This window comes from Episyrphus balteatus, chromosome 3, assembly GCF_945859705.1.
Source record: "Episyrphus balteatus chromosome 3, idEpiBalt1.1, whole genome shotgun sequence".
NCBI classification, from domain to species: Eukaryota; Metazoa; Arthropoda; class Insecta; order Diptera; family Syrphidae; genus Episyrphus; species Episyrphus balteatus.
In genome coordinates, this window is record NC_079136.1 from 50592742 (window position 1) to 50620477 (window position 27736).

Here is a 27736-nt window from a genome sequence, read left to right on the forward strand (position 1 = left end):
AAAAAAAAAAAAAATTAAGGGTGATGTAATTCGATGTCAAAAGTACCCAAAAAAACGCGTTTTTGACCTATTAACATTCAATTATTTCAAAAACGTGACGTGCCAGTGAAATTTTGATTTCAGATTCGGACTCAGCACACAAAATTCCTCCCGAAAAGTAGGGTTTGGTTCTTGCTCTATATCCGTTGCCGACCACTGTTTTTAATTCATGCTAGAAATTTTACTAAAAGCAAAAGATAACCTAATTTTGTATATATAAAAAAGTAATTCAATTTTAAATTGAAATAATTTAAATAATTTTTTATTATTTTTGTTATTTTTTTCTTCGTTATAAAAAAGTATTCAAACGAAAAGTACCTATTGATTTTTTTTTTTTATCTTTATTTTGCACAACTGAAATGAAAACTTCCATTTTTGTAAAATTAATAAATAATTAAATTATTCAATAAAGGTTTTGTCCTAAAAACTGACTGATTAGGTACAAAACCCTAATTAAACAAAAAAAAAAAAATAATGAATAAATTATTAAATAAAGTTTATGTTTAAAGAATAGATTTTACTTAGGTATATCCTCATTTATGAACAAATAAAAAAAAAAAAATAAATAATGTAAAATACGAGAAAAACACCTTAAGGCCTTCATCCGTCTATTAGATTCCATTCAATATGGGTTCATAATTGAGGTTTAAAAATAAACTCAATTTTCTATTGAAATGAACAAAACCTCAATAAAGTTTTTTTTCCTCTGTATATGCGAATACCTATATGTTTGTCGTGTATTATTTTTTCATATTACGCTAATTTATCAAAAAAGCAAAACAATCTGTGCCAATCCATCTTAATTTAAAATAATTCTATAAATTTTCGAGTGCACGCAAAAAAAAAAAGTAACAACATCTTTTTCTGCTGATTCCTGTGAATTGTTCCCTTCTTGTTAATAGCTTCGTACGTGTGTTTCCTTTTTTTTTGTTGTATTTTATACTCAAATAACGACTTGAAATTCTTGAATAATTTAAAATATTAAACACTCACAATGTGGGAGCAATGAACATACAACAGCAAATAACAAAAAAAAAAGGGAATACACCACACATACACATGCAAACATACTCCTATTCATATATGAACCTGGTATATCTTATTCCCGGGTGGGAAAAAGTTCATGATTAATATTCCGAAAAATTGCTGCTCAATATTTTTATCAGGCTGCGAGCAATTCAAACCAACAGCTTTCTTCTTCCCCCCCTACCATTGTATTTGAGAATACCTTCACAGAAAAAAAGGGAATAATATTGTGTGGGAACCTTTCCAATTTGAATGTGGTGACCATAGTTACAATGTGTTCAACACTAGTAGGCAGGCTAACTAGTGTTTAATTTTTTCAAAGAAAATTATAACATTTCAATTTCTAAATTAAGAAAAATTTGAGAAAACTTTTATTCGTAGCGATCAATTTGTTTTTTTTTTTTTTCATATTTTTCTTATTATGTAATTTTTTTTGAAAAATTTTAACTTTAGTGATCTTGCTTTACTTTCTTTTTAATGAAGTTTTTTGAAGTGAAAACTTCTTTAGTATCGTAGTGATTTGAAACAAGATGAAACGAAAACGCGACACGACTTCAACTTGTTATAACTTTTTTGTTTTAATAGATAGAAGAATGAAATTTGTACTGTAGATAGGTAATTAAATAAATTATAATTGTACAAAATTTCAATTAATTTCATATTCAAAATTCGGAGATAACGGTAAAAAGATGTTCTTTTCCAACACACGTTATATCTTTTGATCTAGTGCACATACAAATTTGATTTAACTTTAATACGCATGCTGATAACATAACTTTTTATTTGATATATCACACATAACGTTACGTGCTCTACAAGTTACACAATCTTAAATTGAAAATTTTAAAATACCTCAAAACACCTGTGGAGATCTGTTGACGATGACCAGTGCCCATGTTCTGTAACTTTTATCACGAACGATAAAATATTTGAATGACTTTAAAATGCATTTTATCTTTTCAAAATAAAAGAAATTTCGTTCAAAATCATAATTTCTCAATTCATAAATTCTGAATTTGAAAGAAAATTTGCTTTATTTATGGAAGAAAATGGATTTTAGAGACGTTGAAAAACGTTTATCGCCAGTGATAAACTTACAGAACAGGGGCCCAGCTACCAGTGTAGGAAGTACCGTAATCTCAGTCTGGAAATTCGACATGGTAGACTTTAAAAAATTCTAACTTCTCTTATAGACATCTTTGAAATAAGATTTATGCATCATTATACAAGGTGAAACAATAAGCTTTCACATGGTATAGGTATAAAGTTTGTTATAGGTTGTCAAACAAAAAAATTGATTTAATAGCATGAGAACATAAAAATAAATGTTTTTTTTGCTTTTTGGATGAAATTTCATCAAGTTTAAAAAATTCTAGCTCTTTTTGTAGATGTCTTATAGACTTTATATATATATATATTTTGAGATAAGACAATAAGCTTTTAGATGGTGTAAACATTTGTATAGGTTGTTAGGGAAAAAAATGGATTTAATAGCGTGAGAAGATAAAAATACGTGTTTTTTCGCTTTTTTTGATGGAAATTGATCGAGTTCAAAAAATTCTAGCTCTTTTTGTAGATGACTCAGAGACCTGATCAATATATATATTTTTAGCTTAGACAATAAGCTTTCAGATGATATAAAATTTATATAGGTTGTCATATAAAAAACATGGATTTGAAGGTGATAGAATAAAAATATGTTGGTAGATTTTTTCTATTTTTTTTTTTAGCAAGAAAAACGATTTTTAAGGTTTCACTTCTAACACGTGTGAATTTCACACATGATTTTTTTTTTTTTTAAACAAATTACTTTAGAAATACATTACACACATGTGTAATGTCTGTCTGAGATGAATTTTCTGAGTGTTTGCTCATGCATTTACTTCAAAATTTCCTCATTTGGAATTTATAAGTTAAAATGTTAAGAAACCCTTAGGTTTTCTTAACGTAACGAGTAGCTGAAGTGGGCCAATTTTAAATTGAAAATCTTAAAAAATACCACAAAACACCTGTGGAGATCTGTTGCCGATGACCAGCCACCAGTGTAGGAAGTACCGTAATCGCAGTTTGAAATTTCGACATGGTTAGCTTATTCGAAAATTTTTACTTTTTTGTAGGCATGGTAGAAATACGATTGAAGCAACATATACAAGCTGCAATAATAAGCTTTCAGATGATATAAAATTTATAATAGGTTGTCATATAAAAAATATGGATTTAAAGGTGATGGAATAAAAAAAAGGTAAATTTTTTCGATTTTTTTTTTTTGTAAGAAAAATGATTTTTTAAGGTTTCACTTCTACCACGTATAAATTGCACACATGATTTTTTTTTTGTAAAGCCATTGTATTATCAGATAGATGGTTATGCCTTAACTTAAACTTTTTAGCTTCAGGTTTTATTGAAAATTTTATCGTTTCTCATATATATTTTGCAAAAAAAAAAAACAAAATTTTTTAAAGAATGGAATAATTGGAATGGTGGCACAAGGCTGAATTTTCAATACGATAATAACTTCTTAAATAAACTTAATTGTTCTTCTATCCGAATAGTACTTAATAAATGTGACCCTGCATTAGAATATTTTAAGAACCAGTTTAAATTCTGTTTACCGTTGAGGAATTCGAACCTTTTGGTGTTTCGTTCAGAATTCTTCCGTTTAGAAGGAATTTCTTACTTCTGAAAGGGTTATCAGTTATGTATTCAACAAGAGTGAAAAACAGTGATTCCTAATTTTACCAAAGTTATAAGGGAAAGTCTTTGATTCAAAAAGATTGAATTATAATAATGACTGATAAAATACGTGAGACCCGTAATTCTCCCGGGCAAATCCACGACTTTAACAAAGCAATTTGTGATTGTTCTGAAAAAAAACTGTAATTTTACCAGGTGATTTTTTTTTTCCAACAGAAAATCACTGTGGCAAATAATCGTCATTGGAAGAAAGTCTTGATGACATGTGTTGTGCAACGGAAGCTTTAAAGAGTTTGCGTGGATATTGTCTTAAGTCACTCGTGGATAACCTCAAAAGATACACACTTTTACAGTAAAGATATTCCAAACAGAAAGATGGAAAAAAGTTGTGTTTGAAGATGAACAATTTATGATTTATCTGTAACCATTTTTCCAAAGAAAAGTTGCATTTTAAAGAAAAAATTGGGGGAATTAAGAAATTATGAACAAATCAACAAGTTTTGTTAACAACGTTAGGGAAGAAGGGGGTACATTTGACATTTAGTTTTTAAAGGTTTGTATTTTCGAAAACTGTTAATATTTTCCAATGTTTTGTTTTGTATTTGATTTTTGACTATTGAAAATTATTGACTATTCAAAATTATACTAACAGTAATTTTTTTTGTTTTGCAACATTTCAACATTAAAAAAAAATAATGTTTTCTAAAAAAAGTCATTTTGTCAAAAGTGCGCCGGGACCGGGGCACATTTGACTTTAAAAGGGGTACATTTGACAATGGTGGATTCTATTTTTTAAAACAATCAGCGGATCTTGCTCGTTTATTGTTTGATTAGAAAACAAAAAAAAAATGTTTTGTTTTAAGCAATCTACTTACTAAGCAATACAACGAAAAAAAATAAATCAAAAAATTAATTTTCTAAAAAGAAGAAGAAAAAACAAAAAACTATAAAATATTTAAAAAAATCCATCCATTGATATATTAATCAAAATAAATCGATGTCGCTTTATTTTTAAATAATTTATTTAATATATAATTCCCCAAAGTCAACTTAAAACTGTGCCCCCATTGCAAAAGTCAAAAGTGCCCCGAAGGAGCCTCATAAGTGTTTTTCTTTTTTTCCAATAACTAATATTATTTTTTTACAAAGCTGGTTTTAAATTCCTAAACTTTAAGCATAGTGCTATCAGAATATTGATTCACCATTAAAAAAACTTTTTTATTAGGTTCAGAAATACAGAAAACACGAAAACACGTGGTACTCCGCTAAAAGTTAATGAAAGACTGCGAAATTTCACAAAATTTCTTTAAATCAAACTAAGCTTCTTTCTTCATCCAAATTATTCTTTATCAAGGGCACCATCATACCGAAAAACGCAAAGTCAAATGTGCCCCGGTGTCAAATGCACCCCAGCTTACCCTATGAACCTTGTGTTAAAGTTTTTATTTGACCCAGAGAGAAACCCTTACGAATGTTTAGTGGGGCAAGAGTGCAGTGTGTTGAGCAGCTTGGAGATAAAAATTATTGTATTAGTATAAAATTGCTAATAAGAAGTAAAATTACCATCATTTAAATTTAAGGACAGATGGTAACCTCTCATGCATAATGTATATGGGTGGGTGTAATTCTGGAAAATTTTCACTTTTGTGCTTTGTATGTTGTTTTTCACGCTGTGATACCTCGAAATGCCTGAAGTTAAAACACAAACATTATATTTCGATCCTCGGGTTTTGATATTAAAATTAAAGCTGGGTTGGGCTTTAGGGATTTGTAATATTGGAATGTGTTTATTTATATTGCCAATATTCCAGACCAGTTCATACACTATATGATGTATTGTTTATATTATTTTGGTGTGAAACTTTACTAACGTGTGGTCATAGTATAGTTTCACTGGTGACAAAATTTATTATTGTTGGCAATCTATTTTCATTACTTAATTTAATCTCAAATATATGCATATATTTACACAATAAATTGGGTTATAAAATTAACATGAAACCAAAACCGAATCAAAAAAAAAAAAACAACAAAAAATGTGAATGGAAAGGAGTGTCATTTGTGAAAAGTAAATATTCGATGGTGGCTTAATTAAAGTTTTTATTTTTTGTTGTTAGCAACCATAAAAGAGTGATTTAAATCGAGTTATGGCAAATATGTTTGATAAATTGCAAATTTTTTTTTGTTAAGGAACCCTTAGATCCTGTGGTTACATTTATTAGGAAAACAAAAATTTAATATTGAATCCTCTGTGCTCTTTAAATTTCACCTCAAAATAATTACGTATTAAAGCTTTGAGATTTCATAAAACCAAATATAAACTTAAGCCTCCTCCTGTTTAAATAACATACCTACATTAAAATGAAGCATTACGGTGTTGTATATAATTTTCATTTAAATTTCTTAAAAGATTCATAGAACGTTTAGCACGTTTTCCACGAAATAACGAAACCTTTTCAAATTACAAATTCAATTTCATCATAAACAGCTTAATCTATATTGCAAATTGAAAAGCGCAACTTAACATTGGCTAAAAACCTTTTGTGTTATTGATAGCTATACTGTGATGTGGTTTGGTCATATATTACTATAAGTATACGTCTATACACAAAAATCCCTATCAGCATGATGATGATCTAGTATAGAAAGTTTGATAGAATTTAATAGAGGTATACCAAACCTACTCGGTATATGTACATAATATTTTCAAAAAAGGATGCTTCCATCCTTGTAATTGGGTTTTTCCTCAAATGCAGATTGAGGTTAGAACGTAAAAGCTTTATCATACATATAACAGTATAGTAGCACATTCCCTGATGGATGAATTTATTAATAGAAATGTTTTGCCAGTTCATTATACAATTCATTAGAAATATATATATTAATGTATGAAGAAGTGTATATGCATAGATAAGTCATATAGGCAAGCAAAATGTGGTACAAACCAGGCGTCACCACTATTTTTGGCCGTATTCTGTCAGTTTGCGAAGCCAATAGGACACCAGGGAATGCATCATCAGGTTTTGACATACACATTCATATAGCATATCATAACGAAATCTCGATTCGTGCCCTCGTGTAATAACTGAAAGTGTCTACAGTAGATTCCAGTTAAATTATCACCTGATTGATTTGGAAAGTGTTGAAAATTGAGTTTACAGTTGGATTAAAATTTTATTATGACAAAGGACTTACAAATTAGTAAATGCAATACTTTTTAAGTTTATATTTTTTAGAAGCTGGTCTCAGAAAACAAAACTGGACTGGACAATAACATGAAAAAAATCGGCTTATTTATTAATGGAAATTTTCTGATGGAAGCAAACTAGAGATATGAAGACACGTATTAATTCTAAAGAACCTTTTTACTTGCTCTATAGGGCAAGTATTGGTTTCGTGTCGAAAAAAAAATTGAGGTTTTAATCAAAACCAACATTACGATGATGGAGAATTCCGAAAAAGTGGGTCTCGCAATTCCGTCCGTCCGTCTGTGCGTCTGTGCGTCCATCTGTACACATTTCCACAGCCTAAACGGATGAACGGATTTTCTTCAAATTTGGTACAGATGATTTTTATGGAATTCTAAATGTTGGTTTCTTTTTGTTTTTTTATATCTCGTTTAGAACGTATACCTCCCGGAAGGCTCTACACCGCAGTTGTGCGTCCAGCACTCACATACGGTTCACAATGTTGGACAATGTACAAAAAGTATGAGAGTAAGTTAACGGCAGCTGAGATGAAGATGCTTCGCATGACAGCAGGAGTAACAAAGCTTGATAGAATTAGAAGTACGAAGATCCGAGGAAGCCTTCATGTTAAAAACACCATCTCCCAAAAAATTGAACACGACCGACTCAGTTGGTATTGCCATGTTCAAAGGAGAGATCCTGAGAACCCCGTCAAAAAAGCAATATCATACAACGTTCCAACACGAAATAAAAAGAAAGGTAGGCCTAAAAACTCCTGGTACAAGCAAATGCAAAACCACCAGCATTCAGTTGGCCTTAGAAATGGAACAATACAAAACCGGGAGGCTTGCCGCCGATTTCTGAGGTCAACCCGGCGAACCCCACAGGCGGATCACTAGTGTGAAGCAGTTACGTGGGATAGTTATAGCGCCGAGAAAAAGGAAGAAGAAGAAGAACGTATACCTCCCATACAAAAAAATACGATATTGCGAATTTCTCGAAAACGGCTCTAACGATTTTGATTAAACTTTGTATACGTAATATTTAAAGCAGTGGCAATAAAACTGCATTTTTATTTTTTCTCAAAAAAGTCAAATAACAAAAAAACATTTTTCATTTAACAAAATTTTACCCTAAATGTCGGCTCTTCCCCAATATCAATTTTTTTTAAATTTAGAGCCAGCTTTTAAAATCTATAAGTACACTAACATAAAAGTGCTTTGAACTGCAAGAGCAAGTACGTGCGACCCCAGTCGTGCATTTTATTTCAGATGGAAATTGTTAAATTTTCTGAAATGAGATGAGATGAAATGTGGTGAAAAGAGTTGAGATGACTTTCAGGATATTAAAAGCCAAAAAAATAGCTTTTTCTGGGCCTCTAATCTTTCCAGGAAAAACTGCAACTTTTATATCCTATGGCTGTGTCATTGAAAATTTGGATGGAAGTTTCTCCTGAGTGCATTGATTATGCAAACATTAAGTTTCAACTGACTTCCGTACATTTACATGCCTCCACTCTAGAAAAAAAGCTTATAAAAACTCTTCAGCATTGATATTAAAATTGTCTCTCCCAAAAAGAAAAAAAGAGCTTATCAACTATCCTGATGGTTAGACCAAAAATATGCTGTATTCAATAAAATCGAGCTGATCGCTGTCTTTTTGTGAAAAATAATCTAATAAAGAGATCTATTCCAACATTCTCAAAAACCTACTAGAAATGGTACACTGAGGAAAAAAAAATGTAACTACTATGGTCAACGTTGATTTAATGTTGAAAAAACTAACATGAAATATCTAATATAAATTAAAATTGAAACAAAGTAAAAAAAAATGTTTAATTTTTGTCGGACTTCAGCTTTTGTTGCATTTTATTACCCTAATATCTAATTTTTACTTGCGATATAGGTACTACATGTATATCAAGTTATGCATTCGTACAAAAAAAAAGTTGAGATAACAATTTTCCATGACATTATGGATGATAGAGAATGCCAAAAAAGTGGGTTCCGGAAGTCCGTCTGTCTGTCTGATACGAAGCTACAGCCCAAACGGATAAATCCGATTTTCTCCGAAACTACTAATTCGATTTCAACTGAACTTTTTGTATAAAAGCATTTTTATATAATTTAAATATAAGCCAAAAATAAAATTTCGAAAAAAATAATTTTTTGAATTTTTATAAAATTTTCAAAAACCGGATGTTGAATTTTTTTGAAATTTTGGTTTAAGATATAGATTAGTGATTTCTAGAAAATGACATACCATTTTTATTTTAAAACTTTGTTTCCAAAAAAATTATTTATACAAAATTATTTTTTTTAGAAAACGGCTCTAACGATTTTGATTTTTTTTTTCTTAAAATGCATCTTAATATATCAAATAAAACTGCATACTCGTTTTTGAGAGCAATTTGATTTTGAATGTTGTTTTATTCCTTTGAAAAACGATTTGTATGTGTTATTTTTTTTATTTTTGTTTTACAATAATTTATTACATTTACAAAATTTCTATATAAAATGTCCCTGAAAAGTCTACCAACTTTTTCAAGGATGTTTTATAACTGCAAACAACTTTAAACTAACGATGTTCTACTTTGATTTTAAAATTATCGTCTTCAACGCAAAATCATTCCGAAAAATAGTTGAATTAACGTGGTTTTGGTTGATTTTAAGTTGTTTTTTTTTCCCTCAGTGTACACATAACTATGGCAAATCTGTTTTCACTAGTATTTGAAATGGAGGCCTAATTTTGCATAGTTAAGGCTCAACACTTTTGTTTATAGGAACTGCACAACTGAAGCCCGAAAAGGCGATACGACCACGAAATAAAAAGAAACGGAGCGCTAAAAACTCCAGGTAAAAGCAAATGGAAAAATAGCATCAAAAATGGAACAATACAAAATCAATGAGCTCCACTAGCGGAATCACTAGTGTGAAGCAGATACGTTGGAGAGTTAATTTCTTCTTGAAATCGAGATAACAACAGCACCGAATAAAAAAGAAGGTCATCCTCTACAATCTGATAGGCAAGGGCATGTAAAAAACAATTTTGGAAGTCTCAAGTATTCCTCAGGGCATGTACCTGGTTAGGGTCACTTACTGCCAGACAGTGTCATGACCAGGGATAGGATCTTGTGGACCTAAAAACTTAAAAAAAGGCAAAATAAAACTCCGAAAAAGGCATAAAAAGGCATTTATTGAGAGAAGAATGAAATATAAAAATTAATTGCAGTAATTTTGAACAATCATGAGTTTTTTTTAAATTTTCAGTTAACAAGCGCCTGCGATTGTCCCTTAAAGCCTGGTACGCTGCTCGCGCTAAATTTTAGCTAAGATAAAATTTCCATACAAGTTATCGATAATTTGTATGGCACTCATTTTAGCTCTGCTAAAATTTTTCGATAATTTGTATGGGAGCTAAAATTTAGCGCGAGCAGCGTACCAGTCTTAAGAGTGCTCTAAAGGAGCTAAAATATCTCTCTACATCTGTAGAGACGACTGGACCCCAATTAAATAACTCGACATCGCCCACTTCAACATTTGCCGGTGCTCTGGGGTCGAACTACGGCATAAGTTCGTTACTGTTTTGACTATTGCTTTCTCTATTTAATTAGAAGAAAATGATGGAGACATAAAGCGTCAATACGTTAACGTACGTAGTTCGACCCCTGGATTTGTGTTCCAATGTATTACGCAATTTATTTGTTCAACTTTTTCGAGTCCCTCAAAAACATCTTTTGCGACTGCCCCTTTCGCAGCTTCCAAATCTCTCTGGATTATGTCCAAAATCTGGAGAACTTCTTCAATGGAGTATTGTAAATTGAGTAAGTTAGCTTTTGAACTCTGATACGTGTCGGTTGTCGGCAGCGCAATAGAGCGTAGAAGACAATAAATGGTAGCAATAGCAGACAAACAAGTTGCATAGGTAGATCTTTTCATTCAAATTTTGTTTGTGTGGGGTAATTAGTGAATTTTAAATATAGAATAGATATATTGAGTAAGTAATATACTGAGTAAGTTAGCTTTTTGTTTGTATATTTGAGTGTTTTGTGTGTAGGCATTACCTTTAAGACGCTAAAAAGATAAAAAAACATAAGAAAAGACAAAAAAAGGCAATAACAAGAGAAAAGGCAAAAAAAGGCAATAACGAAAGAAAAGGCAAAAAAAAGGCAAAATAAAATACATATATTTGGAACGAGGGGATGTGAAACGTGTTTGTATTTAATCTATAATGTCGTACGATTAAGCAAGAAAAAAAGGCAAATTCCACAACATTCTATCCCTGGTCATGACTCTTCCTATATATAAAGGCGCACATGCCTCCATGGAACGAATCATCTCATCGTCATTTTATCAATGATCTGATTTCTGAAACTTCAAACCTACTTAACTTAGGATTCATACCCGTTCTTTGGATGTTGAACCTTCCTCAACGGACAAACAGAATAAGCTCATTTAATTCTGAACTCGAATGCATTGCTTAAAGGAGAATCAGGAACTTTGTAGAATTTAATGCCAAAATAAGGGTTTGAATGATATTTAAGTAAGCAATGCATGCATGTTCATCTTTTCCATCATAGCTTCTTAAGTATTTATCATAACTTAACAAAATAAGATATCATTAGACGAGTCTTGAGTGTACGGTAGTTAAAGGCTGTATGAGGTCAGATTTAATTGAAAATGGCGCCCTCTAGAGGCAACCCATACTTGAAACAGCAAAAAAGATCTAACCTTCGCTTTAAAGACTAAAATGTATCATGCCTGTACAATACAAATGTTTTATCAATTGGAATTAGTCAGATGTATGCTTTTCCTCAATGAATCTCATCGTAAACCTTGCAATTGCGAAATGCTCACAATTTTACTCTCGAACCAAACTTTGAACGATGAGTCCCTATTGTGTGGTAAATTAGTCAACATTATCAATTTGACTTTTGCTATAATTTATCCGGGTATGACTGTATTTCCTCATAAATGCCAATAGAATATTCTGACTTGAAAAGTGAAAAACAAGAGAATCCACATCATCCAAATCATAAAATTAAATTAAATTTAAACTTTTTGAACAACTTCATATCATCATCATCCATCGTTAAGCTGGTTCTGCATGGTGCATGTATAATAATTTTTGGCCAAGCAGATCCTGCCACATAATGCATCTGTAGTTAAACCATCACGGTTTACACTGATTGAATCAAAGACTGATGTCGAGAGTGTAGGTTAGAATTCTCTCCATTAAATATGAAATATCGTGCATGAATGAATTTAGTAATATTAGAAGAGGCGGCCATAAGGCATCCTATTGAATTATAAGAATACGAATTCGAATAAAACTTAAAGGATGTGCCATTGGAAACGATTAACTATATATCAAAATTGACAATCATAATCTGACTGAAGGACTTTTCGGGGTCGAAAATGGAGCATATAAATGTCTAGTCCATATTACTGGTTTGAAGATAAGAGTGGATGTTTATGTGGTTGAACTTTATATTGAGCTTGTGCATGATGCCTGAATTAGTGAGGCAGACAATAATGTGTGCGGCGAAATTGGAGTTTTAGTGGTGGCATACATGAGTGCATGGAAATGATTTGTTATGCCCTTAATATAATCTAATGGAGCAGTATATGGTCTATGTAGAGGAAAGTTAAAGTTTGCCATTAGTCGATTTTGAGTGGTTTTTGTTGTTATTATGAAAGATTGGTTGGTATATGAGCAGTATTTGTACCGCATTTATGAAACAAGATGATAATTAAAGTAGAGTAAAAAGAAATACATAACATACACATTACAAAGTATATAATTCTCCATTCCGTCATAATTCACATTCAAAAGAAATATTCTAAAAATCTCAAAGTAAGATGTGGCTAAGAACAGTGGCGTATGTTGAGTCGCCGGGGCCCCGGGGCAAGACTAAATTTGGGCCCCCTTTGTTAATCGGGGGCCCCTTAGATACAAAAAAAAGTACGTATACGCCATACATTTTTCTTTGTATGGCTTATTTATTTTTAGGTTTATTTTAATGTTTTAATATGCTCGTAATGCACTTTGCTATAGGTACTTACTTACAATGTCTATCATAAAAGAAGTAAATACTTGTACTACACTGAGGGAAAAAACGCAACGTAAAATGTAAAATGTTCAACGTTGATTTAATGTTGAAAAAATTAACATGAAACTTCTTCAAAATAAATTTGAAACAACGTAAGAATTTTTTTTATTTTTGCCGGACTTCAGCTTTTGTTGCATTTTATCACTCTTATTTTCAACAGTGACATAGCACGTTGGTATAGCATTCGCCTAGTAACCCAAGAGTTGTAGGTTCGATCCCCAGCGGCTGCCCATTTTTTCTATTTTTTTAATAAATGGATGCCTTTTTCTTTAAAGTTGAAACAACTTGCGTCTTCAACTCAAAATCATTCCGAAAAATAGTTGAATCAACGTGGTTTTCGTTGATTTTAAGTTGTTTTTTCCCTCAGTGTAGGGGCCCCCAAAATTAAATATTTAGAGATCCCTAAAATACATTTTTTTTTAGCTTAGAATTTACAGTTCTTATGGCCTCTGTTCTGAAGTTATATGTACTCATTTGATTTTCCATCATCAAACATAGTTTATTTATTTTGGGGCCCCTGAAAAATTATTTTTAGGGCCTCAAAATTAAGTGCTTAGATGCCCCTAAAATATAATACAACTTTTTTGGAGCAAAGAATTAATAGGTATTGGGGCCTCTGCTCTGAAGTAATATTCGGAATGCCACCAATAACGTAATGTTTATATTTTGGGCCCTGATGTATTTATTTTGGGGCCCCTGAATTGATATTTAATTTTCCATTTGATTGTTTTGAACCACTGAAGTAATAGCTTTTGAGGGTCCCCAAATAATATTTGTCATGCCATCAGAAAATTTGATGAATATTTTTGGGCTCCTTAGTAATAGATTTTGGGGCCCCCAAATTAATATTTGATTGCCTCTCAACTAACGGGGTTCCTGAAAAATTATGATTTTGGGACCCTTCATATAATATTTTTGGAGCCCCGGAGTCATATTTTTGTGGGGCTCCTAAAGTAATATTTAGTAATCCATCAACAAATGTAATTTAATTTAAAAAACAATTTTTTTGACGCCCTGAAGTAAAGGCTTTTGGAGCCCCTGGCCTGAAGTTGTGTTTTGCTTTTTTGGGGCCCCTAATGTATTATTTGTGGTTGCAAAGATTTTTCATGTAATTTTTTTTGGGGCCCTAAGATAAAATTATAATTTTTCTTTTAACAAAGCAGTTTATTTTTTTGGGGCCCCTGGGGTAACCTTTTTATTAAATCAATATATACTGTGTGGCTAATAATGCATTGTACATTACACTGAATGACATAATTTGTGTCCTTGTATCCGAAGTGATTCAAATACTTTTTAATTTACTTCGTAACTCAATTTATGCAAACAGTTTCCTTCTCTGCATTGTCTCCAGTGGGAGCCCTGGGGTCGGTCGGGGGCCCCGGGGCGCCGTCCCGCTTGCCCCAAGGGAGTGTACGCCCCTGGCTAAGAACTTAAATAAACAGTGTATAGTTTTTTCTTATAGGCGTATCATATTTTAAGTAAATTCCCTTTCGATAATCGTTTTTGATTAATTTTTGGTAGTGGTTCAGTCTATTTTGTTGTACCTGCACTTTAATGCTAAGAAAATTGGGCATTATATGTACATAGCTATAGATTTCATGAAGTTCTTAAGAAAAGTGCCAAAAAAGTTTGCTTTGCTCCAACTTGCAAAAAAAAGCTGAGTAAAATTTGGAAAGTAGATCCACAAATTAATATTTAGATATACCTATAACAATAAGGCATAAAGTTGGGTAAGCATCTAAAAACTTTCAGTTGCGTACTTTGACGAAAGAGAAATAACACCACCACCACCGGGTCCTTATTGAGAAATAAAGCTCAATGTAACCAAACAAAGGCCGGAATAAAAACAGACGCAGGGATATAACGCCCATGAAAATAACTCTAATTATTTTTAGAATTTGAAATTTCCCACCTTATATTCAAGGCCTTTTGTTTATTCACTCTTCAGTTGCCCATTTAAAAAAAATGTCCAATAATTATAGTGTCTTGAAAGTAGATCTAACACGTTTTACCAGTGAACACCTCTTCAAATAAGCGTAGCTGGAACGTTGATCTACCACAAACCATTAAAAAAAAACTGTTAATTCATAGAAATCTTATTTCAATTTGCTAATAACAATATTGTGAAGATCCAACCTTGGGAACCTTCTTCCACCATAAACTGATCGAGGGTGTCATAAGCAAGGATAACATTTTTAATTATTGGATTGGGGACAAAATCCCGAAAACCGAAATCCCGAAAACCCAAAATCCCGAAAACCCTAAATCCCGAAAACCCAGAATCCCGAAAACCCAAAATCCCGAAAACCCTAAATCCCGAAAACCCAGAATCCCGAAAACCCAAAATCCCGAACGGGATCCCGAAATCCCGAAAAATAATTTGCGCAAATTTTTCATTTTATATAATTTTTCGGGATTTCGGTTTCGAAAGCAATCCTCAGTGTAAAATTAAGGTGTTAACATGTAAAAAACAATAGAAGTGTATGATTCCGTCAATATCTCATTTTTACATGATTTCAAGTTCTTATTGTGCTTTCAGCAGTGTTTTGTTGTGATTGAGTTAAGTTGGAAAAGTCGTTGAACTAAAATCAAAAGAATTATGAATTTTAATATTTAACTTATAATAATTGTATGTTTAAATTGTTTTTTAATTGGTTTTAATTTTATGTTTCATTTAAAATTTCAGTGAAACACAATTTTGAAGGGTTTTTTATTTTTTCTCTTTTATTTTCGGGATTTTGGCCTTTTTGGATTTTGGGTTTTCGGGATTTTGGGTTTTCGGAATTCTGGGTTTTTCGGGATTTTGGGTTTTCGGAATTCTGGGTTTTTGGGATTTTGGGTTTTCGGGATTTTGGGTTTTCGGGATTTTGAATTTTCGGGATTTTGGGTTTTCTGGATTTAGGGTTTTCTGGATTTTGGTCTTTCTGGATTTTGGATTTCGGGATTCTGTCCGTCTCCCTTAATTATTACATTATTGAATTTGCGAAAGTCAATGCATTAGTCTGAAGTTACATTAAAACTTGTCAAATTGGTTTTCCTTATGCTGTTAAGCAATTTAATATTGTTCTGAATTAATTTTCAACTTTCGTAAAGAATTAATACATTTGTTTTGAAAAACTTTATTGCTTTGTTCGTTTATTTAATTGTTAAATCTTCTATTCAGCAAGACAATCTCTTCAGTGCCTCAGGATGTTACTCAAGACAGGCATTCAGACCCTCTTTTTTCGATTCTCTTTCAGATCGTAGAAAATTTCAAATAATAAACAAGAAATCCCTTTAGGCATTATTTAAAATACCTTTAAAATGAAATAACAATCAAACTCATTGTTGTTTCAAGTTAAGGATATTTTAAATAATGCCCAATGATGCCAATTGAAACATTCTAAATAAATAGTTTTGTTTTACATTTATGATACTTTTATTTAATCCCAAATCTTGACATTTTTATTATATGTATTTCCTTAAGTATTTCAAAGTCTTTAAATATGTTATACCTTAAAGGTTTTTATTTCTTAGAACTTTTTTTAACCTTACAGTACAACAACTGTCACAAGTCACCATATTCATTATCTTATACAAAAAAAAAATCTTTTATAAAAAAAACTTTCTTTCATAAATTCCCTCCGCACATGAACCTACCAATTTATTACTTATTGAAAAATAAAATGAAAACCATTCACTTAGTCTTCACCACCTAAAGTATAGCATACATTTATATAGCTTATCTAAAAAGCAAATAGACATGCTCTAGAAAAGCGGCAACGTGTAGCCATGAATGAGCATTTTTATGAATGGGCCCAATACTATAGGCGGACTAACTGTGGCAAGGACTTTCATTTGATATAAGCAAAGCACACTCTGTAGAGAATGTATATATATATTCTGTTTGTTTGTTTGTTAAAAAAAGCCGGGAGGTAAAAACCTTTCTGATACAAGTTGAAAAAAAAAACACTCTCTTACACCTCCCCCCACTTTCAGAAAGGGAATTTATTCAGTGAATACCTTCGGGGTAAATGTGTATAGAAAATTGTTATCTTCTAAAATTCACACCCCCAAAGCCATCAACCATTGAAATGTGATCCAAGACTTTGAAAACTCATATGGGCTTATGGAAAAGGGGGCGAAGAAATTAACATTAAACAAAAAATCAACTTGTCATTGAGGTAATTAGCTTTCTAACTTTGTCAAATGAAAATAGGTTTTCAATGAAGACTATACACTTCGTATAGGGAAGGTGAGTGAGTAGGTTGATGGTTGGAGGCTTGGTGAAAGATACCAGAATGTGGGTTCAATTCCTAACCCCTCCCTATTTGACATGTCAAAAGGAATAAAAAGGGGAAAGAAAATGATAAATGAAGGTTTTTTGTTTGATTGTTTGGGGGACTTTTTTGTCAAAATTGCTTTCACAATGTTGGGAGGACAAATTACATAGCTAAATTTGATGAACTTAATGTGGAATGAATCTTTGCTTCTTGTGAACAGGAAAAGAGATTAATTAATGGAATTTGGTTTTCTCACAAAACTAAGCTGTGGGTCTTTTTATAAACTTTCAATGTGATTCAGGTGATGAAAATGCTAAAACTAACGAACTGAAAAGCTATTGCTGCAGTTTGTACGAAATCGAAATGAAATTGTGAAATTAGGGATAACAAAAAAAGAAAAAGAGAAAGAGAAAAAAAAAAAGTTACGTATACGCCCGAGTGACTTGGAATAATGGACTAAATGGAAAAGCTAACATTAGGCAAGCTGTTTTTGAATTCAGATTAGAAACCTTTTACTGCTATTTAAACATAAACAAAGTATTCTTTTCAAAGCAAAACAAAATATTATGAAAGAATTTCTTTGGCAAAAGGGAGAACTCAAAGCAAAAGTTAGAAATTAGTTTCAGTTCATTGGGTTATCGGTTCTTGGGGTGTTGGTGATTGGAATCTTTAATTTGACTTTTTGAATATATGTTTGGAATAAGGTTTTTTGGTTTTAAATGGATTTAATGGCTCAAATGGTTTTGAATGGTTTTTAAGGATTTTGTTTTTCAAAGGCATTCATTTTTTATGTATCGATTTTCAACCCATGAACGAAGAATTAAATAAGATGAGTTTTGAGAAAGAGACTTTTAAAAATATATATTTTTTTTAATTATAAGTAGCAAAAATGATTTCTCATTCTCAAAAGTTATTTTAATTTGAAATAAAAAATATATAATATACAGGGTGTCCGGTAGAAAATGGATAATCCTAAAATGGCTGATAGGTGCACTTTTGACTGTTCTGAAACCGAATAGAAAAAGTTTCTATCGCAACCAGTTTAGAAAATATGAGCTTTTTTTCGTTCAGTGCACTTTAAATTTCATCATCTTACGTTTTCTTTAACCACAACCACGAATGAATGAATTTTATAAATTTCTTATTTTTATAATTTTTTACAATAATTGGCTCACTACATAAGAAGTTAAAAGTTTTTATAACTGTTGCATCTTTTCTTGAAAAAAATTTTGAAATTTTTATGAAAATTTTCAAACACCTGTGGTATAAAAAAAATCTATAGGAACGTAGGTGGCCAACTTTTTTAAAAATATGCGCGTCCAAAGGGGATTGCAGAGTGGTAAAAGTTTTTATCAAATCTATAGTTACTAGGAAGTTATTGGTATCAAAGTGCAAAAAAAAAGCCTATTAATTTAATAAATTATTTTAACTGTAAAATCTTAAATTTTTCACAATGCTGCCACAAATGCATGGATTCCATCAGTTTTTTTAATCAGTCATATTTTACAATAACTCTTCTAACACATAGCTATTAAAAAAGCGTTATAACCGTTGAACAAAGGCTATAAAAAAAATAATTTGATTTTTTTTTAATGCAAAGTAAACCTCTTCATTGAGCACATTTTTTTAAGCTTACTAAAAGTCTGCAAAAACTGCAATATCTCTTTTCTTCTCCGAGATACCTTTAATTTAAGTGAGTAAAGTAGGTTTGGCATATTGGTATTTTTTGGCGTAGGTACTTCTAATGCTTATTCTGAGTCCGAATTCAAAAATGTTCGATCAGATTTCGTTTTTGAGATTTTCTATAAAAAATTTTCTAACGCGTATATCTTAAAATTCTGACGTGATAGAATTTTTCCAACTTTACATTTAAACTCAACCCATCAAAAACCATAAGAAAATTATACTTTTGATCCTGGGACACAATAAATCTGAAGCTTTTCAGGGCAGAGTATCGAATGCTTCATCACAAATTTGATATTTATTCTAATTAAGACGTTATGTTCATGTGGTATTTATACTAAAAACTACAAGGTTTCAATATTTTTGTTATATTGTAAATCGGTACTTTAAAATGTGAGTAAAAATTAATGAATAATATGGTGTCACATGGTTATAAATGATAAGTCCTCCAAATTTGAGCTAAATATGAATAATAGTTCTATTTTTGTAAAAGTTCAAACGAATCTAAAAGGATTATTTTCTACACACTACTCATATTTTTTCAAAAGTTATTTAAAAAAATGGTGCGTGATATAATTTTTCTAAAACCAAAATAAGATTCAGGGAAGTCAAATCTTTTGTTTTAAAAATTATTTGGAGGAAAAAAAAAACATAAATTTTGCAGGCTAGTGTGATTTGCCATTCATACAAAGAACTTACCATTTTTTTTAGTTTCTATGTAAAGAATGTTTGAAATAAATAAGAAAAGAAAATACATCTAATATCTTATTCAAAAGTATTAATATACTTTTACCCAAAAACAATTATAGTGGTACGATACAAATTTATGGAAATTAATAGCTTCTTCGGTTGTTATATTATTTTTCTTCTTCTTCTTTTCTATCTCACATGATTCTATTCAGCAGTGAGTAATTATTTTACTACACTCAAATTGCTTTCGACAGATGAAAAATTAATTAAATCCGAAACCTAGCATCCAATTAATTCACATATAAGACACAAGCCCCCCTTCTCCCCTCCGCTACCATTCGCTTCGCTTCTATGTAGAGTGTGACATTGATGCCGATTTCACTAATGAGATACAATATCTGTCTCGATATCGATTGACGATTCATGACTTTCATCGTCTCCTTCCGGAGCGGCAGCGAACGGAACTCATACCTCAAAACCTATACTCTGTGTTACTTCCGTGATTAAACTTAAATGTAATTAAATCATTTCGATTAGAAATGTCTGATGATTGAATTTCTACGAGAAGTCAGCTAAGTATAAACAAAAAAAATTATTAATAAAACAAAACATGTTGGAAAAAACATCATCAAGTTCCAAAATAGAAAACTTTTTTTGCCTACAGTCGAAATAGTCCTGTTTGCGTTGTTCATCCATTGGATTGGTAATTTAATTAACTTCTGCATGAAGCAGGATTACGACAATTAACCGTTGTCGTCTACCTGATTATGATGGTTTCCGAGAGTATAGGTATAGTGTAATGTGTGTGCATTGATGGGCCCCACGGCGCATTAGCCACTTCGGTGATGATTTCTCTTCATTAGGACCCTATCATCCACCTATATGCTTTTATAGACAGCAGCACATCAATCAATCAATCACATCAAGAGGAAGGAAATACCATTACACGGAACCAGATTATGGGCATATTATCCTCTTCTCTCTATCTTCTCTCCAACATGGCAGCAGCGTCCTTGTCGTGTCGTTCGTCGTCATCGTCATTGTTGGAGGCGGATATTTGAAGTGAAAACTAGTGCTACATTGTATCCTTGAAAATATATTTCGAACTATCTATCATCATTGAGCATCAGCAAACGTCTATTTGTGTGCTCATGTGAATTAGGTCTCAATGTTCATTGAGTAGCCTCTTCACAGAATGGATTTTATTTAATAAGTTTGCTTGTAGCAAAATATTTTTGTGAGCAGAATGTAGTGAAATAAAAGGTACAAAAATAAAATCTCGAAACATTCTTTGTCATAGAAATTTTAATTTATGAAACAGGCTTTTACGTAGCAAAAAGTATGAGCTTAAGACCTCTTTTAAGATGCGAATTTATGAAAGAAAAAAGTCTTCATGACGAATTAGAACTTCACGAAGCAAAAATTATGAGCCTTAGACCTCTTTTAATATGCGAATTTATGAAAGAAAAAAGTCTTCATGACGAATCAAGACTTCACGTAGCAAAAATTATGAGCCTTAGACCTCTTTTAATATGCGAATTTATGAAAGAAAAAAGTCTTCATGACGAATCAAGACTTCACGTAGCAAAAAGTATGAGCTTAAAACCTCTTTTAAGATGCGAATTTATGAAAAAAAAAAGTTTTCATGATGAAACAGGCTTTTACGTAGCAAAAAGTATTATCTTAAGACCTCTTTTAAGATGCGAATTTATGATAGAAAAAAGTCTTTATGACGAATTAGAACTTCACGAAGCAAACATTATTAGCTTTTAGACCTCTTTTAAGATGCGAATTTATGAAAGAAAAAAGTCTTCATGACGAATCAAGACTTCACGTAGCAAAAAGTATGAGCTTAAAACCTCTTTTAAGATGCGAATTTATGATAGAAAAAAGTCTTCATGATGAAACAGGCTTTTACGTAGCAAAAAGTATGAGCTTAAGACCTCTTTTAAGATGCGAATTTATGAAAGAAAAACGTATTCATGACGTTTTAGAACCTCACGAAGCAAAAATTATGAGCTTTAGACCTCTTTTAATCTGCGAATTTATGAACGAAAAAAGTCTTCATGACGAATCAAGACTTCACGTAGCAAAAAGTATGAGCTTAAAACCTCTTTTAAGATGCGAATTTATGAAAGAAAAAAGTCTTCATGATGAAACAGGCAGAAAAAAGTATTCATAACTGATCAGGACTTCACGAAGCTAAATTTATGGACGTTTTGCATGTTTTGTCCCGTAACCAAACTTAAAATCGATAATTTCGATTACAATTCAGAACAAATATCGTTTCTAGACCTCAGTTTAATGACGCCTATGCTGCATGCGTTTTAAATGAAAATCATGGAATTTCAAACTAAAATTTAAGACCTGCTATCAATTTACCTTTTTAGTCAGCGCCCGCTGGTAAGTCGATCAAGCATTTCTAAATGCGATTGGATTCCGATTAAAAAAACCTAGAAAGTTTATGTTGCCTTCTTCAACTTTTTTTCCCATTAAAACCCTGAAGTAATCAGAGAATGTAGTCATTAATGACCGTTTAAATGGCAAAATCATATTGTTATCCCTTGCTGACCGGATCAAAGTAATTATTTAAATCCATTTGAAAGGTTTCGTTTAGCATAAAGATACCTACCCATACAAAATAAAAAAAAAAAAAATCGCTCATTTTTCTGCTTCTCTGTGGTTTAACTAACCATAATCTAATCAATGGCTTGAAAATTAACCAGTTTGACGATAGCTTTGATAAATAAAAAATTTCCATGAAAAGTTCAACAGAAAAACCAAGAGAGAAAATATAAACGAAGAAAGAAAGAAAGAAAGAAAGAAAGTGAACAAAAGTTATATTGTCCCATAAAATATGCAGACTTTGTGTTATACGTATTATCTCTAAAAGTTTATGCTCTCTCTTTTACTCTTTTATATAGCTGGCATCTATAAATCGTATTTCTATTCGAATCCCCAAGGCAAGACATAATGGCAATGAAAAAAGAATAGAACTTCCTTTCTCAATACATACATCTACCAGAAGAAGATGAAGAAAAAAAAAATCATTATCCACCTCCACATCCTCCTCCTCCACCTCTTTAAACCGGAAGTTTAAGCTTTGAAAATGAGGAGCATTTAATTTTTGCCTTTTGTTGGCAGTTTTCTAGAGAGGTTCTCTTTTTTCCTCCATATCTACACCAGTGATAGCGCGACACAAGCAGGATTTAAAGCGATTTCGGCCTCGAAATGAAAACACAATGGTAGCACAGCCAAATTAGGATTATAGGTTACAATAATTTATTCCAATAATTGCCACCTCATGATCCTCCCTTTTAACCATGTACAACAGACACACCAATTATTGATGCAAAATGAAAACGCGTCAAATAAAAATTTTTTTTGTGTCCTCGCCTTCTTCGTGATAATGATGATGATGATGGTAAATGGTATGATGGTGTTTTGGTGAGATGGTGGGTGCTTAAGGATGTTTTTTGACATCCTTCGACTTCCTTTTGTTTTGAGGTCACACCATCAGAGATAACCTTGGCGGGCGGCGTGAGGCGCAACGCGACGACAGCGACGAGGGGTATGAAGGTGGGTATAAAGAAAAAGGATGTATTTTATAGTAGGGGGTGAAGGGTAAACAAGTTTATGAACCATTTGGGCGGAAATAAATTCGAAATATACGAGCATTTTAATATTTTGTTCACAATCTACGATGAGAACTTAATTATAAGAAGCCGGGTCATTATTTCTGTTTCATGCTGTTCGCGCGTTGAAATTTATTGTTCAAATATAACCCCCTCCTCCCCTATTTCCCCCTATATATAAATAAAATTGTTTTTCTGGTATTATTTGGAGAGTAAAATTTTCAACAAAATTGTCTGTAAGAAGATTTTAAAGCGCGATTTTTTTTTTTTTTACGACTGGTGGTGGAATTGAGAAGCAAAAAACATTATGTGTATTGTATATGTATGAATGTGGGTCGTAGTAGTAGAGCTAAAATATACCTCTGGGCCGGATATTGTGTTGGAAAATGTGTAATCCACGCAGCGTGACTGTGAAGAAATAAAATTTAAATTGCCATCGTGTCAGCCACAAAGCAAATTTAAATTTTATTTCGTTGTGTTTATTCTTTCTTTTTATGATGGGTAGGAGTAGGTACATTTTGTTGTGGGTGTGATTGTGTTTGTGTACTTTGCAAATCGTAATGGTATAAAAGATATAGATAGAAGCTCACAAATCGTTGTTGGTTTGGTCCGGAAGAAAGCCGTCACAAAAATAAAACAAAAAAAAAATTTAAATTCAATTCCATTTTTAAAACAGACAGAAGAAGATAATAAAAAAAGCTTTGAAATTCAAAAACATAAATAGTTATTTCCGGTTTTCAGAGACATTATAAATTTATTCAATTGTCCTCTAAATATGTATATTTTTCATGATTTCAAAAAAAGCAATTTTTTATAAAACCGAATTATGAACCTAATCAAGCGATTTGGAGTGTCTATTTCATATATAAATCCTCATTTTTTTTATATGAAAGTAATGTTTTTTTTTCCCTTTTCATAAAAAAAAAAAAAATAAAAACTCATTTAGAATATTAAATTGGAACGAGAAATATTTTGCCATTCATATGGTTACCTAGTTTTGTGGTGAAACCAAAATAGTCTTTGTTGAAAATATAAATGTGGTTTCAATTTTGTGACAATTGATCGTTAATAATTTGGTTTTTATTGCCAAAGAGAGAAATATTTAGGTATGTAGTTTTTTTTTTCAGCTATTTGCGGTTATTGTTTGTATAATTTGAAGCAAATTGAGTTGTTCGATAAAAAAAAATCAATAAAATTGAAATGGAGTCCATTTAATATCTTTAAACATTTATAAATTGTGTAAAAAAATTGTGGTTTAACTTTAAACAATAACCGAAAAAAAAGTTTGAAATTAATCAAACTAATAAATTTGCAAAAAAAAATCTAGTTCAATCAAAATTATGTCATTGTTTAGAAATTAACCAACTTGTCATATTGATACATGTTTTGGAAAATGACATTTAAATTATAATTTTTGATAGAAATGCCATTGATTTGGTGGTTATATTCTAATTTTTCTAATCAAGATTTTCATTAAAATTCAAGTTTAACAAGCAGTAGACTGTTTTGATATGACACCTATTTCATAGTTTTACGACCTTGGCTGAAGTCCCACAAAATTTTGCCTCACCTCCTTTAGGGGAAAAAAATTCCAATTCTTAAATTCTCTTTTTTAACTTCAAAAAGTGACGAAATAGATTTTTTTTAAATTCGTATTTGATTTAAGAATATCTAAATATTAACACCAAACTATATTTCGGTTCAACGAAAAATTCAATATTTAACTTGTTTTTTTATTATTTCATGTTTTTTTAATCTTTACTTTATTTTATTTTTTTGATATCAATTTATAGACCAGTGCCGATGCCTTCAAAAACATTAAAAAGTACAAAAAAATCATAGTAGGATGAAACCCATTGGAAAAGGAGGCGAATATGATGAAAATTAAAGGAAAAATAAATTACGGGCGAGCCGAGTTCGGGAAGTGGGTGGGTTGAGTTTTTAATAGTAAAAAATGGTATATCTCGATTTCCGGCAAAACTACAAGTCCTATCGAAAAAAGTTGTAGGTAATAAAAAGATCTACAACTTTTGTATAGACAATTTTTTCACATAACCTCAAATTGTATGTGAAAAATTCAAAAAACCGAGTTTTTGGTTTTTTATCTTTTTCAAAAACAAAAAGTTTTCTACGAAATTTGGTGAAAACTTACCTTATTATATCCCAAATACACTGTAATTTATTTGATTTGAAATATTTATTTTTTAACCTTTTTTTTGACTTAATACCAAAAAAACACCCTGTTTTTCAATCGAAAATTCACGTGTCAAAATATCAGCTTTTTTCAATAGGACTTGTAGTTTTGCCGGAAATCGAGATATACCATTTTTTACCATTAAAAACTCAACCCACCCACTTCCCGAACTCGGCTCGCCCGTAATTTATTTTTCCTTTAATTTTCATCATATTCACCTCCTTTTCCAATGGGTTTCATCCTACTATGATTTTTTTTGGTTTCAAAAATTATCGACCCTGGTCTATTAGCTCAATTTCTAACAATTAAAATTTTTTAAAAAGAAACATTTATTGAAACGTTCGTTTTTGTCGGTATTTTGAATTAAAAGTTGGAAAGCTTTTTCGAAATGTCAAATTGCACTTCTTTTTATCCAGAAACGATAATTTAAATATTTTATTTTTTAACAGTGTAGAGCTATTTAATTCTTTCGTTTCCCTTGAATTTATTGCAAGTTCAAGGTAAGTTATATTTTACGACCTTTTAAGGCTATCCACCACTTACGTTACCAATGATGATTTTATCATTTGTATTTATTTCATATAGTATTTAACACATAAGATTGTGGTTTAAAAGTGTTAACATTAAATAAACTTACCTTATTGAAACTAATATCATAGCAAATATTAGATATTTCCCTAGTAAAGGCACAACTAGAGATGTTGGTGGAATAATTTCGACAACCAGCAAAAAGAACACATGGAGACTGATAAGAATGGATATTGAGAGTGTTACCTGGAATAAAAAAAGAATATTTTCATTTTAATGAATTGAAATGTGTGTAATAGGTATCTATATAAAATGTACATATATTTTTGTATTTGTTTTTGTTGTAGGTTTGGGTCCTTATTATTTCGGAAAAAGAAAACACAAACTAAAATAACACTGGTCGGCAACGAAAATAGAGCTTGAACCAAGCCATACTCTTCTACATAGGATTTGTATGTGTTGATTCCGAATCCGAAGTCAAAATTTCACTGGCATGTCACATTTTTGAAATAAATTTAAATTTTAACAAGTCAAAAACGCGTTTTTTTGGGACTTTTGGCGTCAAAATTTCAAATTTACTTATGCAATTTTAAAAAAGCTATATTTTATCTTTGTATTATTTTTTTTTCATAAAGATATTAGAAATATAAATTTATGATATGTATCTCAAAATCTTAGTAGTTAACGTAACTAATGGTTTTTTGAATCAGATTTGAAGTAAATTCCAGCTTTCGACTACTGATTTGGATAAAAAAAAGCAAAATAATACTGAAAAACATATATTTTTTAGACCAAACATCAAAAAGTATTTAATTCAAAATAAGTTTTTGTGATTTTATAGCTAAAAAAGTGATGAGTATAGCTCAAAAACTAGACGTGATGGAATAAATCTGTTAACAGTTTTGAATTCAGCGCGCTCAAGTTAATTAAAATCACCTTACAAAGTTCTTGCTCCCGACTTTTTTTTTGTTTTTTTTTGCCGATCAGTGTAATTATTTTTTTTATGATTTACTCGTAAGTTCTTCACTTCACCAAAACTTTCGAAAAAATTCCGGGTAAAGACTTTAAAAACTCGTAAAATGTTCTCACTGCTTTTAAGGGGGGAAATCCCTCTGGAAATTTTTATTTTTGCATTCATTTTTGTTTGCCTTATAAATTCATTTATCAACCGAAGAAACTATTTTCAGTGGTCTAAGCCTTAAATGAAGCCTCAAATGCCCCAAGATAGTCCCGAAACCCATGCCCATTGAACCTACCTCAGTACGAAAACGAAAACTTTAAACGCTTTTTCCTCAAAATGCGCTTATTTCCGCGCCGTGCAACGTAACTCAAAAACTAATAAAGCTATCGACTTGAAATAAATTGCAAATTACTCTTTAATTTATTGGCCATTGCATGAACCTAAAATTTCAACAAAATTTTTACAATACATATTTTTTTTAACAATTTGTTTATAAAAAAACATTGTGTTTTTTCGTTTTTTTTGGTCTCTAATTTTTATTTTACACTTTTTTTTTACTAAATTTAGGTCCATGCAATGCGTATAAATATATTTTATTGGAAAAAAAATTTCTTTTTTGATTATAAATCATTTTCTGGACCTGGACATTGCACGGCGCAAACTCGAGGCGTCAACTTTAAAAGCTGTAGAGCCGCCATTTTGTTTTTTTTGTACTTCAAAAAAA

The 27736-nt window shown here is 31.1% G+C and overlaps 1 protein-coding gene across 6 annotated transcripts in view; it reads right to left on the bottom strand.

Moving 5' to 3' along the window:
- LOC129916700 (acetylcholine receptor subunit alpha-like) overlaps nt 1–27736 on the bottom strand; it is a 206406-nt gene that overhangs the window by 9961 nt on the left and 168709 nt on the right. For all 6 annotated transcript variants that reach the window (XM_055996804.1, XM_055996802.1, XM_055996806.1 and 3 more), the window contains exon 9: nt 26161–26297. In XM_055996804.1, the coding sequence (XP_055852779.1) occupies nt 26161–26297 (137 nt within the window). The remainder of the gene's footprint in view (nt 1–26160; nt 26298–27736) is intronic.